Here is a 19,753-nt window from a genome sequence, read left to right as displayed (position 1 = left end):
TATAAATAAATAAATTTTCTCTTTATACTCCGGGACGACTAAACGGTCAGAGGAGTTCACAAGATAGACAGATTACAAGAAACAGCACCGTATTCAGCAGTCACGGGCTTGAACCCCGGTCACTCAAGGCACGTGTACTTATGCACCCGCGCGCCTGACCACTAAACTACGGCGGTATCGTTTTTCATCTGGCATTTAGCCGCTGAACCCCAACGTTACTCGCACTTTGCCCCATGGGGACTGACCAGGTACCTAGTAGCTTTATTTTAGTTCACCCTGCAGGCCCTGCCACCTAGTTTCCTGAGATTTCAGTGGCTAATATAATGCGGTACATATATATGATGGCAATTTCGTTCCTACACTGTAGAAACCGTATGTGGAGGGCTGTTTTCTGCACAATGACAATGCGCCATCTCATACTGCACAGCCTGTAGTGACTAGTGTAGTGTCTGAAGACAAAGGCATGCAGACACTTCATTGGCCAGCCAAGAGTTCCGACCTGAACAACGCTGAACATCTTGGGATCAACTGGAACTTCGGGTTCAGCCTTAGTCACCACGAACGCAATCAACAGCTGAATTAATCGCGAAAGAAGAAAGGACGAAAATACCGCCTTTCTGTTATCAAAAATTGGTTCGGACTGCCGACGAGGACACATTGTATAATTAAGGCCAAGCACTCGGTGGGTTGATACGTTATTAAATATTGTTTCAATAAAAGGCTCCTTGAAACATGCAGGGGCCCGCTGATTTTTTGCAATGTATTGCCAAATATACCTTTGATGCATTATCATTTAACTGCTAAATGAATATATCAGTTTTCTGTGCTCAATGTTTGGTAAAAAAAAAAAAAAAAAAAGAGTAAACAAGTAAATAAGACAACACTATTTCACGGGGAGATAAATTTTTATTTGTTCTAAACATGACATGTTTAATGGCATTAAATAGCTGCCATGATGGCTATTTAGTCTAAGAGTTACTAAGTCGCAATAAACCACCAAATGAATGATGAGATTGAATGATCACGAAACACGATAAACATAATTAAACCATCAGGTTTAAGGACAGTGTTCGATCTATATGATTTTTAAGAGTAACTTGTTGAGGGGTTTTAATCACCTATCGCAATTTCCTTCCAGTTATCAATTCCATTTTCCACTCACAGCCTTTAAAATACCTGTAACAGACCAAAAAACATTTCTGCTGTCCATACCACTAAATGCCACACAAGAAAGTCCTACTCACGAATAGATACTGAACTTTTCTATAATAAATAAATGGCAAAATAAATAAATACAAAGTAAATTTAAATTGATTGGAAGTGATAAGTGTATGAAAATTTTATGAATACAAACCTTAACATTCAGTCGTGTATTGACACTCATTAAAAACCCACTCTTACCCGTAATGTTCAGTCCTACGCACGAAAGAGAAGCAGCGTTATTGCTCATCATCAGTGGTTATATAGATACAATGTTCTCTTGGAGGGTGTAAATGTAATGCTACAGTAACTTTTGTAGTTAAGTATGGTTTTACATTTCTTTATATACGTAACTATAAAAATGTCAGAATCAGAAAGTTTTTTTTTTTTTTTTCAGTTTTTCTACTGTTCCTGGATGAATTAATATCTGCATCGTCTATACAGAAACGACATTGCTTAACAACAGGACTATCTCTATATTTCAATATGATTCTGAATAAATAACACCAGAAATCCTATTCTTTCTAGATGTCAAACTGCTAGTTTAATAAGTTAGTAAATCCGCTAATAGAGGGCAATCATTTGAAAGAACCTACCACAGTTCCTTCTTAGAAAAACAATAGCATATTAAGTAATACGTTGAATCTTACACCATATGCTTAAGTAGTTTTCGAACTCTACAACATTAAAAAGCAACATGAAGTAGATCCTTAATTATAACAATTTAATGTCATTTAACTGCAAATGAATCATTGCAAGTCAATTAACCCAAATCTTAGACGGTTGAGCCATGAATACGAACTTTTTTTTTTAATATTTGGATCAATCATTAGAACAAATCAGTGTAAACTATATTAAACAGAATTGTGCAAATTAGATGTTCTGAGAAATCATAGCATGTAGTGTTTATGATTACTTGAGTTATGATACTAATCTTTTACTATCAGTTTATTAGAGTTCAAAACATTCCAGATTTTAATGATTATATACAGCTATGTATTCCTGATGCATTTGCACTATATTTATACATAGTCTAGACTCCTACATAGCTTGAGGCTTATGCCCTAAACGCTTGATTATATGAATCAAGTGAAGGAGTAGCAAATCCAGAGGTCTTCATCTTAAGTACTAGTTATTGGTTCCGAGAGTTCAATAACTATGGGAGATTCATGCCAGCATCCTAATGAAAATCATTGTCCATTTGATATATTACTATCAGATCACAGAGCTCGTAGGTGCTAAAGGATTTGTCTGTTACATGATACCTGGCAATGATTCTAGATAAGTACTCGTAGTTGGAGGTACAAAGAACGGATTCACCAAACTTACAGTGACGGTGGAGGATGTGTGACTGGATCCAGTAACTGGTATTCCTCCAGATGTATTTGAAGTAGCTACGTTACTATCATGGAGTTTCCTCATGTGTTTTTTAAGATCAAAGTTCCTGCAGAATCCTTTCCCACACACTTTGCAAGTGTAGGGTTTCTTATCGTTGTGTGTATGCATGTGAAAGGTGAGATTGTAGATCTGATGAAATGCCTTGTTGCACACGGTACACTTGTAAGCTTTCTCACCACTGTGGGTTAGCTTATGGTTTTTGTAATTGCCCTTTTGGTGGAATCCTTTTCCGCAGAACTCACACACCCAAGGTTTGTAGCCAGCATGTATCCTAATATGCGTATTCAGAGTTGAACTTCGGTTAAAAGCTTTGCCGCACGTCTGACATTTATGAGGTTTCTCTTGGGTGTGAATGATTTTGTGACGACACAGGGTACTGGCTTGACGGAATCCTTTTCCGCACACTTTGCAGACAAAAGGCCGAGCACCCGTATGAACAGGCATATGACGGGTGAGATTGTAATGAGCATTAAACACCTTTCCACATTCTGGGCAAGTAAAGGTCTTTTGTTTGCTGCTACTCCTCTTCACCCGGAGTGTACTAGCACCTTGGTGAGCAGCGGTGTCACTGGTGTCATTCGAACCTTGACCTTTGGAGTTATGTCCTGATGATGAATCACCGGTTACTGATGTAGATCTGGAAGATGATGTCCGACTTCCTAACAAATGACTATTGGTTCCCCCTGTGTGGGAGGTTGTTCCACTTCCAGCTGATGCGTGCAGTGGTTGAGGTCTGAGCACCTTGTGGAATGTGGGATCGACTAAACGGGTTGATGGAGAAGAAAACAGTGAGAGTTCCTTCCATTGCCTGGCAAAGTGATCAGTTTCTGGTCGATGGTTACTGCTATCCCTTAGAGTAAGCATGTGACCGGCTGCTTCATTAGTGGCTGGAGAGGGATAAGGCGAATAAAGGAGACCATACTGGCGTAGCAGATCGTGAGAACGGGTTTGCCACACTCGTGAAGTAGCTTCTGAACCGTAATTGCTAAGCTGGTACCTAAAATCCTGAAGCCCAGACGAATGTATAAGTCTCTTCAAAGCAGCTTCGTACACAGAATCTGCAAGTCCAGTAGGTCCATTACCATGGAACCCATTTCGTCCTTCAGCCATTGGAACGTTCAGAGGCCCAATGGTTCCCGGATGGTGAAGTGGAAAATTAGTTGCCACGAGAGGATTGACACATGAAGTTGCAACATTGTGAGTGAAAGTAGCATTGCTTATCCTCTTCTTGAAGTCTTGCAGCATAGTGTCTAGCAGAGGATGGGTACCTGATTTGGCTTTTTTAGGGCCAGGTTCCATTATTTTGGCTATGGAAAAAGCGAGGGAGTGTCGTTTGGTGTCATCACTACTAGGGGACTGCTCCTGACCCAAGTTGTTCCTCTCATTCTCAATAGGCTTTGGAGTTTTGCAGGAAGTGGCGCCTTCTGATGGCGTTATATTTCGAAAGGATGCGGATGTCGCCATTGTGAGCATCGGGTCTGAGATGCTAATCATTAAAACAGTTATATCAAATTGAAGAACCGTTGTCGAATCTCTGTGATTTCATCATCGTAGTCAAATTACCTGAAAAATAAATTAAAGCACATTTCAGTATTCCGTTTTATGGTATTCTTTTCTTTGTAGAGTATGCAAAAGTATGGCAGACTAATGAACCTCTTTAAAATAAATAATAATAAATAAATATCATTTTATTGTAAACAAATGCCATGGCACTTGAAGCATTAAGAACATTTAAACTTACGTCTCCTGTATGGCCCACAGACCAGAAGAATTAAGTGATTAACAAGATTGCAATTAGAGAGAATTAGAGACTAAGCAAAAGACAAACAAAGAAAAACAAAAGCACTTCCAGCAGTACACAATATTCCGTATCAAGCCACAAAAAAAATTTTGAAGTTTAAAAAAAAAAAAAAAAAAACTGCCGTATTATAGCCACCCGAGAACGATCTCATCTACCCATGTGTATTATGTCTATAAAGTGCGTGTCTGGTCGATTTTCCTGTTTTACTGTACGAAAAAAAAAAAAAAGAAAGAAAGAAAAAAGAAAGAATTTCAGGAACAATGGGGTGGAACCTTGCTGTGCCTAAGACCAACTTACTCAGCCACGGACTGAAAAAAACAGCCTATAAAAGTTCCTTTCGTCATTGACGGGAGTCGAAGCCGGACCTTTTCCACCTTATATGGGGAGGATGGCGTTTATAACCAGTGTGCTACTTGCGCAAACATTCTGAAGAGCAAAAAAAATTTTTTTACAGTAGTGAGAAACATAAAACAACATTAAATAAACATTCAAAATACACCTTAAAGTACAATTCAGTTCATTCTAAACGTATCAACTCCTTACATTGTGTACTGAATGTTTTATTAGGTACACTGTCGCCTTATTAGGATCATGAGCTAAAACAGCATATTAGACCACCGTTGATCCGAATTCCCGCTCCAATACGACGTATCGTGGAGTCAGAGAAAGTGTTCGAAAGTAGAACGAGAAATATTGGACCACTCTTGTCACAAAACTACCCTCAATGGCTGGAGTAACGTGTCAGAGGGTTGTGCTGAAGAACGGGTCTTTTCACTTCATTTCGTAGGCAAGGTACCTGATTTGGCTTTTTTAGGGCCAGGTTCCATTATTTTGGCTATTGAAAAAGCGAGGGAGTGTCGTTTGGTGTCATCACTACTAGGGGACTTCTCCTGACCCAAGTTGTTCCTCTCATTCTCAATAGGCTTTGGAGTTTTGTGCAGTGCTCAATAGGTTTGAGATCAGTGGATTGGGCTGGCTTCGGCAGATGCCTAAAGACTTCCTTGTTTTTCTCAAATTACGCTTTTCTGTGCCCACAAGGGTAAACATGCAACATTGCCGGCGTTCCTGATTCACAGTGATGTTCAGATCTTCTGTGGCGTTCATAGTGATCTAGTAGAAACAGAGAACCAAGGGTATGTCGTGAAAACATACTATCACATCGTTGCACCCATTCCAGCAACCTACACCGTTGTTACACAATAAGATAGTTCTAGTGCCTCATGTGGTTTCTTTCATCTGTGCTAAAATGAGTAAATCGGGACTCGTCGAACCATATTACTTGCATCCTTTGCGTTCTACACCAACACTGCCGTATTTTTTATTTGGTGTTCGTGATCAGTGGCTTCCGCGATTTTTCGGATTTTGAGGTACTGATGCCCTGTGGCGTGTTTCCGCATTAAATACAGAGCTTAATTGTTCCATCATTTGGAGACGATTACACGTAAAAATCGGCTTCAGAACACCTCCGCTCCATCACCTTCTATTTGTGGCTGCAGTTGCATCTGTTCACTTATGTTTTCCAGGAATTTTTCCATTCGTTAAACTCAAATGGCGTTAATCTTTGAGCAATCGACAAAAATAGGCCGCCGTAGCCTAGTGGTCAGGCGCGCGGGTGCATAAGTACACGTGCCTTGAGTGACCGGGGTTCAAGCCCGTGACTACTGAATACGGTGCTGTTTCTTGTATTCTGTCTATCTTGTGAACTCCTCTGACCGTTTGGTCGTCCCGGAGTATAAACAGAAAATTTATTTATTTATTTTAAATGCAGCCATCTTCTCTGGTGGGCGCTAAATTGTCGGTGGGCGCTAAACGCCCACCGACACTCATTCTCTTCGGAAGTCTGTGAATTCTGCCCATTTCCCTATTGTGGTGAACTGATTTTGGCGCTAGTCAGGTCACACGGCTTTATAGCAATTTTCTCCACACGCCACACACACACACACACACACACACACACACACAATGATGTTGTAGGGTTAGGCGCAACAGCAATTAGGCCATATCGTGCCGTATATAATATATCTGTAAAAAATGTTGGAAAAGCGGCAGTGCGCGTGTTGTGTTGATTTGCTGTTCGCTGGACGAAAAATCGAAGTTTCCGGGGGAAAAAACCGTGTTACTCTCATCTAAGACCAACTAACTCAGCCACGTTGTGAAAAATACCCATAAAAATTCCTCGTGTTATTAACTGGATTTAATTCAGATTTTTTCCACCCGATGTAGGGAGGACGGCGATTATACCAACTGTGCTACCCAGATCACGAGGGTCATACACCTACTCCATTTACATATTTTTGGCATTGTAACAGAGTGGTCAAACACGAGGATACGGCAATATTCACGTGTTTCAGTTGACTCTGGCTTACGTAACTACGCAACAAGGTGATGTTCTTATATTATTTTTATCTCAAAAACTCCTCTGATGCCAACGCCTTGGGTAAGAAATAAACATAGCTTCTTTCTACGCAAACCTTCGTTTTTTTATCCACCAGAACAATCAAACCTGCCAAGGAGACACAATTTCCAGAAGCCATATAGTGATGCATTATGGATTTAGTTACCTCGGCATCATCTGTCCATACAATAGCACATCATGTTACAATAGAATTTGATAATAACAGTGACGATTACTATTTGCTACAGATTGCAATCTGGCAAAATTGTGCATGAAAGCAAAACTTTTATTGCATTCAGCCTTAAAAAAAAAAAAAAAAAAAAAACCTTTTAATTGTAATCCATAAAATCCTTATTCATTCTTTGATCTATTTCATTAAGTATTGATCCAATGTCTCTCTGGATAAATTGGCGAAAACTGCGGAACAGACAATAGTCAACACCAGACGCGCCGATATGAGAATTTCGGAAACTGCAACTCTGCTGGAGTTTTAAACACGACTGTGTCTCGGGTATATTGAAATTATCCAATAACCAAATAATATCTAGCCAATTTGTGGTCAGAAGCAGCTCATTAATACGAGAGGCCGACAGAGGCTGACAAGACTTGTTGAGAAATAGGGAACGGCTACAGCCATTCGAATAACAACCCAGTACAACAATGGTATCAAAAGAGGCATTTCAGAATGCACGACTTGTCACAGATGGCATATCGCAGCCGACTACCGAACCAGTTCCACTCCTATCATCAAAAAATAGGAAAATACGGTTACAGTTGGCTCAGGAATACCAACATTAGACAGTGGAAGAATGGAAAAACATTGTCTGGTCTGAACAATCCTAGTTCTTTCTGTTTCACGTTACGGGAGGTGCAGAACACGGGAAAAACAGCAAGAATCCTCGGATCCATCCGACAGATGTCATAATGCATGCTGGTAATGGCGTGATGAGTACCTTCTTGGTGCACATTGGGTCCCCCCTTGATACTTATGGAGCAATGTTTGATGCCACAGGTTATCTGGAAATTATTTTTGACCAAGCATATCGCTCCACAACTGCAGTGTATTCATCTTGGAATGAGCTTTTCCAACAGATTAATGCACCATGTCAAAGGCCAGAATTGTACAGAACTGGTTTCACGAACATGAGAGTGAATTCATCCTACTGCAATAACCTCCTCAGTCAGTTGTTCTCAATCCATGGTCCAGCATCCCTGTGGAACGCTTTTGAAACCATTTGAGTCGATGTCACGAATAATCCAGGATGTTTGAGGGCTAAAGGGGCACCTGCTCACTGTTAGATGTGTCTAATAAAGTGGTCACTCAATATTTTACATTGTTAGAAGGGGGAGCAAGATTTTTTGTACTTTTAGCAAATCATATTGTGGATTATCCAATAAAAGAGGAAGAAAGACTGTTTTTCAATAAACTTTCAACAGAAACAAAAACAGTATAATGTAATTATTGTTTAATAATTAATTTTTAATTAGTTTGTAATCGTAAGTTTTTAAAACCAAAAAGAAATACAATCGGGTCTTTACAGCGAATTTACAGATATAACAAGTTTCGATTCCTTTTGATTTAGAACGTAAAACGTTAAAGGTGATATAATGATATCACTTTTAACAAACTACTGGAAATAGCACCTATAGCTGTAAAGAAGTTTTGGGAAACTCTGCATGTTTAACCCTTTACCACCCAATAAAAAAGCCGTTATTATAAATAATAAATTCTCTTTTTATACTCCAGGACGATCACATAAGGTCACAGCAGTCTACAAAACAGGAATAATGCAAGAACATCACCATATTAGTAGAAACGTCGGCTTGAACTGCGGTCATCACTGGACTTCGGTGGCCATTGGAGATTGGTACTTTTTTTTTTTTTTTTTTCGTTTTTGCTAGATAAAAAAAAATTCCTATTCCACTTACACATACCATGTACACAAGCTGCGACAGTGGGAAACAAATAATTTATACAGTACGGTATAACTATATCGAAACCGTGAAAAAGTTCTAATTAAAATGTTTTCAGTAATACTATGCACAATAGCAATTCCAGAAAATGTCTCAAAAACGTAAAACTTTAAGCTTGGCTGGAAAAATAAACAAATAAAAATAAATACGAAATGTTATGGACACAAGAAAAAAACTGATGTGGCAAAAGATTGCGGAATTCCTTATTCTTTTGCTGCATCAGCTGCTTTTCAGTGATCAAAAACAGAGCTGAGATTTACTGCTCGAATCTAAAGATATTACAAAGAGAAAGAAGACTCGACTTGCCTTGCCTCTTGCCCTGTAACATCATTTTCAAATGACTTTTGCAATGGTTCCCAACATCTATCAGTGAGTGGACAAGTTCTACAAGCGAAAGCTTGCGATCTCGGATTAGCCTTAGGCCTTTAAAACTTTGAACCAAGAACCAAGAACTGACTAGATTCAAAGATTGACATATTGTACACTGTAAAGCGGACTAGTAGGCTCACGTCCTAGAGGTGTGTACGGGCAACGTGAAATCCCACTAGGTCCCCGCGGCCAAGTAGCCAGAACAACAACAGAACAAGACACAAATCTACATAAAGCCGCCGTAGCTTAGTGGTCAGGCGCGCGGGTGCATAAATACACGTGCCTTGAGTGACCGAGATTCAAGCCCGTGACTGCTGAATACGGTGCTGTTTCTTGTATTCTGTCTATCTTGTGAACTCCTCTGACCGTTTTGGTCGTCCCGGAGTATAAACAGAAAATTTATTTTAAGGTCGCCGTAGCCTAGTGGTCAGGCGCGCGGGTGCATAAGTACACGTGCCTTGAGTGACCGGGGTTCAAGCCCGTGACTGCTGAATACGGTGCTGTTTCTTGTATTCTGTCTATCTTGTGAACTCTTCTGACCGTTTGGTCGTCCCGGAGTATAAACAGAAAAATTTAATTTAAACCACACACGCTTCTGGCATTTGTTTTCCTCACCAGAGTACTAATGACGCAGTTGTGGGAAACCAACGGTGGCGTCTCACCCTAAACACTATGTAAAGCAGGCGTATCAAAGTGGCGGTTCTCGAACGTTTGTTGTGCGGCCCCAAGTGTCGTCAACTTTTGCAGATTAACGGCGTTAAACCTTTCCGGGGCACTTCCCCCCCCCACTCCCGACAATCGTTGGTGCGACTCACCAGCACTTCTCGCTTGACGATCTTTGCCGTAACGCTTCTTTGGCTTGCGAATCAGGTGGATCCGATGCAACTGCTGTTAATGAATGAATTTAAAACTGCGATTGCATTATAAGTAGCCTTTATCGGATATTTATACACTGACAAAACAAGACTTTTTATCAGATGTTACTGGCTGAACCGTAATGTTTCTTGGGTGATAGGTGTGAGGTGGCGGGAAGCAAGCAAACAACCCAATTGTCCTTTTTGTGATAAAATGGGCTGCAACGACTAAAGAAAACTCGCCATGTGCAATTCTGCAAAGCTTCGTTTTTATTTTGGGGGGGGGATAGATTTGACTAACTTCCCTTTACAAACAAGCATGAAAAAGCAACACAAATTTGATGAATTGGCTAGTAGGACCTGATACGGAAATAGCTGCAAAACGAAAAAATGTTTTGATGATGCCTGACAACTATACAGTACACTGTACTCTCCTTACGTTAACTGCAGTGAAATTAATATCCCTGTGTGGAACACTACTTGAAAGACTCAACTATTAAACCAAGGCATAATAGCGATTTTTAAATATCACCGAGTACAGATAATCCTACTTTTCAATCTGGACAAAGGTTTATAATTGAAGATTGATATGAAAATGTTCATTCAGTCGGCGCCAATTGTGTGAAATTGACTAACTTCCCGTATCTACATTGCAAAACCGTTTTCGGAAAGCTGTGATTGGAAATGGAAAAAAAAAAAAAATTTATGAAGCGAATATAGAAGAGCTTCGGGGTATAATAGTTCGCCACTTCACCACTGGTGGTGCTACTTTGAAGGACTTTTTTATTGCGGCTGACGACTTGTTTGTTAGCTCCATAATAACAGATCCTGAAATCGCTACTGAAGTTATAGAACAAGACAAGTGATGATGAATGATAGTAAGGACGAATTAATTATTTGGTATCATAGGAATGTGCTTCGGATCCAAAAGACAGTTTAGACAGTTTTTAACGTTTTCTAATGCTTCAAGATAATGAAGTATGTCGAGAATTCTGTATTAGATAAAATGGATTTTCTTGAAAACTTGATCGTGAGATGAGGCAAAATGAAAAAATACAAATAATACAGTTTAGTGTAATGGTTAATTAACAAGTTAGTTAATATCTGCAGTGGGTTAAATTTCAGGGGAGTTCGATTTTTATTTCTTAAACTAATTGCATTTTTTCTTTTTCACCATTAATAGAAGAGAAAAGTAATTAACAAATTATCTTGTTAGCAATTAGTTCCTAATTAATTAACTAATATACCTAAAAATTTGAATGCAAAATGTATTTCGGTGCAATATGATGTAAGTCTCTGCATCCAAAACTCTAAAACAACAATTAGCAACTCGTATTTCACGTATCTTCTGTGATTTTATAAAATAAGCAAATAGCAATACGTACCTCAGATCACAGTATGCAGTCGACATTTTTGTAATGTATGTACTTTTAGGTCTTTCCGTAGCCTAGTGGTCAGGCGCGCGGGTGCATAAGTACACGTGCCTTGAGTGACCGGGATTCAAGCCCGTGACTGCTGAATACAGTGCTGTTTCTTGTATTCTGTCTATTTTGTTAATTCCTCTGACTGTTTGGTCGTCCCGGAGTATAAACAGAAAATTTATTTATTTATTTTACTTCACTTATTTCATTTCCTCTTGGAGTTTAGTAAAAATTTAAAAATAACACGTATTTTATGTTTTTGCTGCAATTAATAAGCAAATAGTAATAATTCATTATGTATCTATTTAGTAAAATGATAACAAAAAACTAGCATATCAAAAACAGACACTTCATATTCGCGAACCGAGAACATTTCTTTTCTGCGCATCCGCCTTACCGCCCATTCATTCCTCCAGTTAACGCACGGCAAGCAACAAATAATATCTAGTGCTTCAGATATAATGCATAGCTATCCAAACATATCACATAAGCTATCCATATAGCTGAAGCTATATGGATAGCTTATGTGATATGTTTGAAAAAAATAAATAATAATTTGCCGGATTTGTATTCGTCCGATTTTAATGAAATTTGGAATTGCTCGACATATCTTTCTAAAGGACTCAAATATAAAATTTTATAAAAATCCGTTCTCTGGGAGTGGAATTATTATGTGAATGGACGGAGAGGCAGACGGACATGGTGAAGACAATAAGCACTAAGATATATATGCAGATGCGCCTAAAAATAGGCGAATTTGAACATGCTACTTATGTTTAATTGACGCTTTACTTTTTCTTTATGTTTTGCTATTAATTTTTTTTTTACGTAATACAGTAATTTGTTCGTTTCATTGGTCACTTATAACGAATTACCGAATGTAATGAACTTTTCATTAACCTTTTTTTTTTTTTTTTCAGATTGTTATAAATTAGTTCGACTAATAAAATTCTATGAAATATTTTCATATAAATTTTCAATATTTAATCAATATTGTCTAATGCATACCAGACAGTAAATCTACAAATAAATGTGCTTTTCTAAAAAAAAAAATGTTCTTCACAAAATTCTCTTGATAAGAAATCAGTTGTAAAACAAAAATAATGTTTTTTTGTGTGTGTGTGTATATACTGTTATATATATATATATAACATTTTTTTTTTACTCTTAAAATATTTATAATAAACAGATAGAGGTTTACAGACGTCTAATCATTCCTCTTCCAATTCGGCTGCATTAAAGTAGTTTCCCACTAACTTCGCAAAATTTGAATGAATGATGGATGTGCAGCACGAATGGATTACAATTTTTAAACTAATGTACTATCAATAATTATAGGCGCCATCGTAGAAAACATAAAATAAAATAAAAGGTGTCCGATTGAATTTGTTTTTAATAGCTTTAAAATTAAGAAAATAAGCTCACGTCATTATTCACAATTAACTCAATGGATCGAAACTTTATAAGAAAAGAACTTTCGACTCAAAAAAAAAAATGTCCTCTTATTAAAACGAACTTTTTTGCAGTAGCATAAGTGTCCACATACGTCCAGAGGAAAGTAGACCTGTGTGCGCATTCTTGTCTTAAATTTAATGTTAATTAAATGAACTGCCTTGAAACAGTCATCTAACTTAACTAGTCATCGCCCACCTGAAGTTTCTGTACGTTTCCCCTTCTCAAAACATCAAATGAAACTCTGATCAGCGATTTTTTGCGAAAAAAGATATTTGGAAAGTGAATGGAAATAGAATTTTTGTTTGCTCAAAACCTCTCTCTGCTCTGTCTTTTCTGTTTCGCTTTGGTTCTTCTAAGAAGATGCGTCTTCTTTTGCCTGTAATGCTCCATTTTATATGCTGCAGATATTCTTCCCCGCATTCTTCCATTTACAGAATATCCTTAGGCTAAGACTGTTTGATTATTGCTCTATGAATATTTAATACACTGCCTGTGTTTACGGAAACTATGTTCAGGGTGTCTGCTTTCAGAAATGTAACCTCAGCAACAGAAATTGCAAAAGTCAGCGGTTAATGCTTGGCAGAGAGTAGGGACTCTTGTATCTGGGCAGTCAACTGGGTAACATGCTTTCGAAAATAGACCGTGCCAGAGAAATGCTCCAAACTTTATTTGAAGCAGTAACGCTACATTTTTACGATTAAACATAATAAGTAAATAACGAGACCTCAAGAATAGAGAAAATATGGATATGAAATCAAAACGTAATGTAATATTAATGAAGTATTCTCAAACACTTGTAGAATTTTAGTAAAATCAACACTCAAGAAGTGACATTTTACAATCGAGCAGATTACACGAATTTTGTTCAAAAAATAGGAAACCAATTTTCAGTGTATGATAAAAATTTCGCAGGAGGTTGTAAGTGAAATACTCACTAACCTCCTGTAAATTTTTATATACAAATGGAGCTAAAATACGCAGTAAACTTCGGTGCAAGTGTTGGGATGCAGATTTGTTAGATAGCACAGTTTGTAGAGGATCCAGTGAGTTTCGTTCTGAAGCGACAGCGTTGAAGAGGATCTGAAATCTTCTGGTTAGCAAAGCACAACATCAGTCATTGACCGTGTTGAATACCTGCAAGCTCTTATCACACGATTGAAGATGCTACGTTATTCTTCGTGATTACTTCACGCATTGGCAAAGGATGACTGTGATTACAAACGCATTGGCAAAGGGTGACTGATAGCGGGCTTGAATGATAAACGGAAAACTTTCCTCCAGTCAAGGCTCAGCTTTCGCCGCGACTTCACGATAGTATTATGCTATAGGCCTACGTGTACTACCCTTTTTCTACGGTTATTTTATTTTAATTTGTTTTTAACTGATAATTTAATGGACTATAGAACGGGCCTATGCAAGGCGTACATTACCCATTTGAAAAGGTCTGAATTCAAATAAAATAAATTTTCTGCTTCTTCTCTGGAATGACCATATAGGGTCACAGGAGTTTACAAGATAGAGAATATAAGAATTAATATTTTTATTCAGAAATATCCATATTTTATGACATCAGGCGAATTCCAACAAGTGGTGTTAAGTAACTGCTAGAATGCTGAACAATCATTCAATCTGGACTTTAGCCTGATTTCAGATGGAGGTGGTGTAGAGTTCCCTCCGTGAATTATTCGAATTTTTCAACCCTCATAATATACAGAATGCCAAGTGAACACACGTTCCTATAAACAAAACACACATTGATCCCAACAGTAACATTGTCGCTCACGTAGGGAGAAATGTGTAGTCCCATGATCCTATCCCCCCCCCGAGATAACAAGCTATTGTTATTGTTATTTTGGTTTTTAGGAGCATTAGCAACTAAGGCCATATTGCTCCGGGAATATGCGGTGGTCATTCCCTGACCTTTCCGCATCCCCCGTATTTGGTGGTGACGGGCTCGAACCCCGGACTAATCAAGAAGCGTGTGCTACGCCCTGCTGCTCCTTCCCACCTGGCTACGGAGGCGCCAAGAGAATTTATTTTGATGACGTTCTCCGATCTTATTTGATTGGAGACAGTAATAATCTTACGGAACAGGCAATAGCTTGGACTGTTTTAGAATAAACACCGAGACAGCAAAAAGTAATGTCAAGATATCGCGTGAGCAAATGGCGACTATTCTTTGGGCATTTTGTCTATTTTTCAAGTGAAAAACCAAATTTTCTTGCTTTTAATATTAAAAAAAAAAAAACTATACAACGCTCTCCCCAAGACCCAGGCCCTTTATCATGTACGCACGCTGGCCAAAAATATGCGAACCTTTGTATTAAATGAAACTTTGATTTCATTTAAAAGCTAATAATATCAACAAACCTTTTGCTGATATTGCCAGTTTTGCTTAATTTACTTCAATCAAGTAAATTAAGTAAATCAATTAATTAAGAAGAAAGTTAGGAAGACTACGATCTCGTATGTTTACCACAGTCGATATAAAAATTCTGAAAAAATAACCTGTGTTTACGAGCACTTCCGATTGGAAAAGCTAAAAAATTCTGAGTAATAATGTTTGGGTAATACATTTAGTATTAAAACTTTTATAAACGTGTTTTAAACCAAGTAAGGTAATGCGTACGATAACCATTTCGCCACCTTAATCGTGAAGGTTATAAAATGGCAAAGTTACCCCCTCCCCCACCAAGCAACTTTGCCATCTCTTTATGATTTTAAAAAGAAGTCAAAAAGAAGTGTGCGCCTCCGTAACCAGGTGGGAAGGAGCAGCAGTGCGTAGCACACGCTTCTTGATTAGACTGGGGTTCGAGCCCGTCACCACCAAATACGGAGGATGCGGAAAGGTCAAGGGAATGACCACCGCATATTCCTGGAGCAATATGGCCTTAGTTGCTAATGCTCCTAAAAACCAAATAACAATAACAAAAAGAAGTAACTGAACTCCCAAAGAAAACTAAGACAGCTCATTGAATGGTAAGAAAAAAAAAAAAAAAAGGAGAATTAGTTCCCCTTAACCACCTCCCGTCCCCCACTGGAAAGGATAAAAAATTCATCATTAATGCAAATTGGTCTTATTTAAATTTATTTTACAAAATTCAAAGTTTTTGAAATTTTCCAGTTTTAAAATTAGAAATAATTATTATTTAGAAGAGTTTAGATAATCAGACGTTGTCTTAATTTGCTTTAGTGGTGATGTTTCAACCCTTCTGCATGGTTTACAAAGAGCATGTAAACAGATCATTACATAGATCAGCTAGTAAAGTACAAAAAAAAAAAAAAAAAAAAAACCCTTAATTGCAGCATTTTAAAGCACAGAGAATAAGCTTTTCTGATATGTATAACACTTGCAATTTAAGTTATATTGCAAAGTGAAAGGATATTAGGAGACCGAAGTAACAACAGCTACACTCAACTGTAAACAATGTCTGAAATGATAACGCGCCTGAAGTGGAGGGTGGCGAAGTTGTATGCAGTTAAAGTTACCTTGTTTGTCTTTTTTTTAGAGAAAGTGAGTTCATCTTATATTCTATAAGGTAAGAATAATAATTACCAAAAAACATATCCTGTTTTAATTTATATTTCATAATTCTAATTGGATTTTTTTTTTTTTTTTTTTTTTGTGCTTTTTCGATCAGATATGTGAACTTAAATTCCAGACCGGATAGAAACTTTCAATTGTATTTCAGTCGTTGATGCAGTTATTGAAATGGGTAAGATTTTCAAACCTTGTAATTTTAAAATCGAATTACAAAAATGGGAAGTAAAACGTGTTATAAATCCCAGTTTTTTGTTAACTAGTTTTCGGTCCTCTCGGAGTATAAATAGAAAATTTATTTATTTATTATACCGAAATCCTATATAGTCGAAATACTATCGATATAATGATTAATTATAGTGTAATTATATTTAACAATTTTTTCTATAAATAAAATATTTCATTTATTTATATTTACGTTATTAAAGTTATTCTTATCTATCCAATTATTAAATTAAGGGATATTTGAGGATTTTTACAACTTACATTGTTACAAGCAATGTAAACCTATTTACATGAATGTTTAAAGATAACGGAACCAGTAACGATCCTTGGATTTGGGAGGAGGGGATGCCAATCAAAAGTGGAAAGTTATTTTAATAATAATCATTAAATGATGAAATCCACCTGGTGATATCTATCCATAATACACCTATACAATTGTATTGAACTAAGCAGCTACAGAAGAGGTCATCAAAGCATTAACTATTATAATGAAGAATATATATATATATATAATATCCTTGAATTCAGTGAAATACCTACAGATTGGAGGTACAGAAACGATTCCTCTACTCACAAAGGTAGCTCAAGGTATTCAAAACTGGATGCAAAAAAAAAATAATTAATAAATAAGATTAAAAAAGGTTTGGATATCACTGTTTATAAAAGATGTATACCTGTTGGAAAAGAGCAACATGAGTGGTGAAGAACACAAAGGATATTTTTAACCAAAGGGACTTCAGTTCTGTAAATCACGGTGTTTGGAAACCAGCTATCTTATTTATTTGTTTGTTTGTTCATTTGAAGTCTCCTCTGAACAGCAGTATATCATCTCTGGAGTAATCTGATCGATGTGTTTAAAGATTTAAATGAATTGAGTAAACTAAATTCCGAGGACATCTTTACTTAGTCACATAATTTACACAAGGGACAGAGTTAACTTGTAATGAAATAACTGTAGAATAGATTCCCAAAAATTTTCCTACTGGAATAAACAAACCTCACCTATTCTTACGTGAAAGGAATAAGTAGTTGAAATGAGAGAAGGTGAACTAGTTATGCTCAGTTCTTTCTTTTTTTTTTTTTTTTTTTTGTCTGTTCAGGATGTACACTGAATATATACGTCCAAGGATATACGTTGACACACTAACTAAACTAAACTAAACTTACTGAGGTCCTGTTTTCTATTTGTTTTTCGAATAGTTTATATTGATTTCCATTTCTGTGTGAGAATTCCTCCGTTGTTCATTTTACCCTGTACTTCAGTGTCTTGTATCCCTGTTGTGTGTCTTGTACCCCCTCCCCTGAGGTTCCTGGTTACCAAGCTTTGTTCATAGTTTCATATGAAGGTCTCTCTTTCTGTTGTCACCAGACGAATCAGTCTTTGGACCTTTTTTACAACACATGCTAACCTTCATGTCTGATTGTATCATAAAACCTAGGTCTCTTTCTCCCTCTCTCTCACCCACCACCTTTCAGCTCTATTCTAGCTAATGAATATCACCTTCAAATTTCAACGTCGCACGTCAAAATACAAAAGAATCTGGCCCTGGAATGATCCATATAGACAATATCCATTCCAGTGTTGTTTTTTTTTTTTTTTTTTTTCTTTCTTTTTTTGTCAGTTTACATTGTAACGAATTGCAAAATTGCAAGAGGGATGTCAGGCTCGATGTCACGGTTCCACCTTGACGAAATCCATATAGTCCATATATAAAGATAAAATTGAAAAAATTCACCATTTTTCCTAACTGAAATGGGAGGAGGACGCAACCGCCTAAAGATTAAGAACAGCTGTTCTTAATGAACAGTTGTTAATGGGTTAAGAAATTGGTCATGGATTTTTAATAATGAAAGTTACAATAATAATTAGAATAAATACAGGTCTCTTAATTAGCGAATCAATTTCAGTATTAATTGAAGAAAAAATATTAAATGTCAACAAAAAGTTGCTAGTAACTCTGAAACTCTTTTTCAAAATCTCTGACCAGAAAATGATTGGGAAGGAGAGAAAAAAAAGCAATTCAAATTTTTTTTAATTTTTGCATAAAATACACGCATTTTTAGATCACCATCCATTTAACAAAAAAAAATTATTTGTTAATGTTATTTATTAGGGAAAAAATTACTTCAAGGACTTCTTTTTTGATGACTATTTACTTGTGTGGATGGTTTCCGGTTTAGTACTTTATCAACACCATGCTTCAAAACGTTGTGGTATATGATATAAGTATTAAATAGTTTTTATTTACTTGCATCTAAAAAGTATATAAAATATACAATATTATCACGTTCACTTCAAAACAGAATAGAAATTTAATCTTTTTTCTGTATTATCCTATGAACTGAAGAACAAAATCGGGAATACGAATATTTATTTATTGTTTATTTATTCAGTTTTGATCCTTGTTCAGCTTTTGTGCTGGAGGAGGATGTCTTGCTTAAACTCGAAGATGTGGCAACTCTAGATATCAGAAAGCTATCAAACAAATTAAATTTCATATATTGTATTCGATATTCTCTTCCCCTTAACTATGCTGTTCTACCTTCCTCTCCTAATCCAAAATACAGTCTATCATACAGTGTAGTTCCATCCATACCTGCCATTCTAAACTTCATTACTCTGTTTACTTTCCTTTATTCTATTTAATCTATCCAATTGATTTCTTCAAGGCGAACTGATGATAATGTGTTCAGTTTTTGGCCCTTTTTTTATGTTTTACTTTTTATCATTATTTATCTTTTTATTATGACCTGCAGTATACATATTTAGAAACATATGCCACGAACTGAACATATTTAAATATTTTAATTTTTAAATTAAATATTTTTTTGTATTATAGCATCATATAAAAGATATACCACTCATAACAGCTGTTTGTTCTGAATAACTCTCAATAAGTATAGTATTTTATGGGTGGAGGAGAGGTGAATTGCAATTGCCGTTTGCTTTTCCTTCCTGTTATATACACTCTGTATAACAGGAAATAAAAAACTTATATGTTACTATAAGTTAAATGGCAAAATTTTATATATTTATGCAATTTTCCATCATATGTACTACATAATGATCTTAGCACTGGATGCATTCTAATACTGGATTGTATTAGAACTTGTATGAGA

The 19,753-nt window shown here is 36.7% G+C and overlaps 1 protein-coding gene across 2 annotated transcripts in view; it reads right to left on the bottom strand.

Moving 5' to 3' along the window:
* Positions 1 to 2,291: 2,291 nt before the first annotated feature.
* LOC150086763 (uncharacterized) overlaps positions 2,292 to 19,753 on the bottom strand; it is an 86,594-nt gene continuing 69,132 nt past the window's right edge. For both annotated transcript variants that reach the window (XM_090371567.1, XM_090371566.1), the window contains exon 2: positions 2,292 to 4,161. In XM_090371567.1, coding sequence (XP_090227693.1) covers positions 2,455 to 4,092 — 1,638 coding nt within the window. In that variant the 5' untranslated portion in view covers positions 4,093 to 4,161 and the 3' untranslated portion in view covers positions 2,292 to 2,454. The remainder of the gene's footprint in view (positions 4,162 to 19,753) is intronic.

Source organism: Mastigoproctus giganteus, chromosome 4, assembly GCF_048544385.1.
Source record: "Mastigoproctus giganteus isolate SK-2022 chromosome 4, ASM4854438v1, whole genome shotgun sequence".
NCBI classification, from domain to species: Eukaryota; Metazoa; Arthropoda; class Arachnida; order Uropygi; family Thelyphonidae; genus Mastigoproctus; species Mastigoproctus giganteus.
This window is presented reverse-complemented; position numbering and strand designations above follow the sequence as displayed.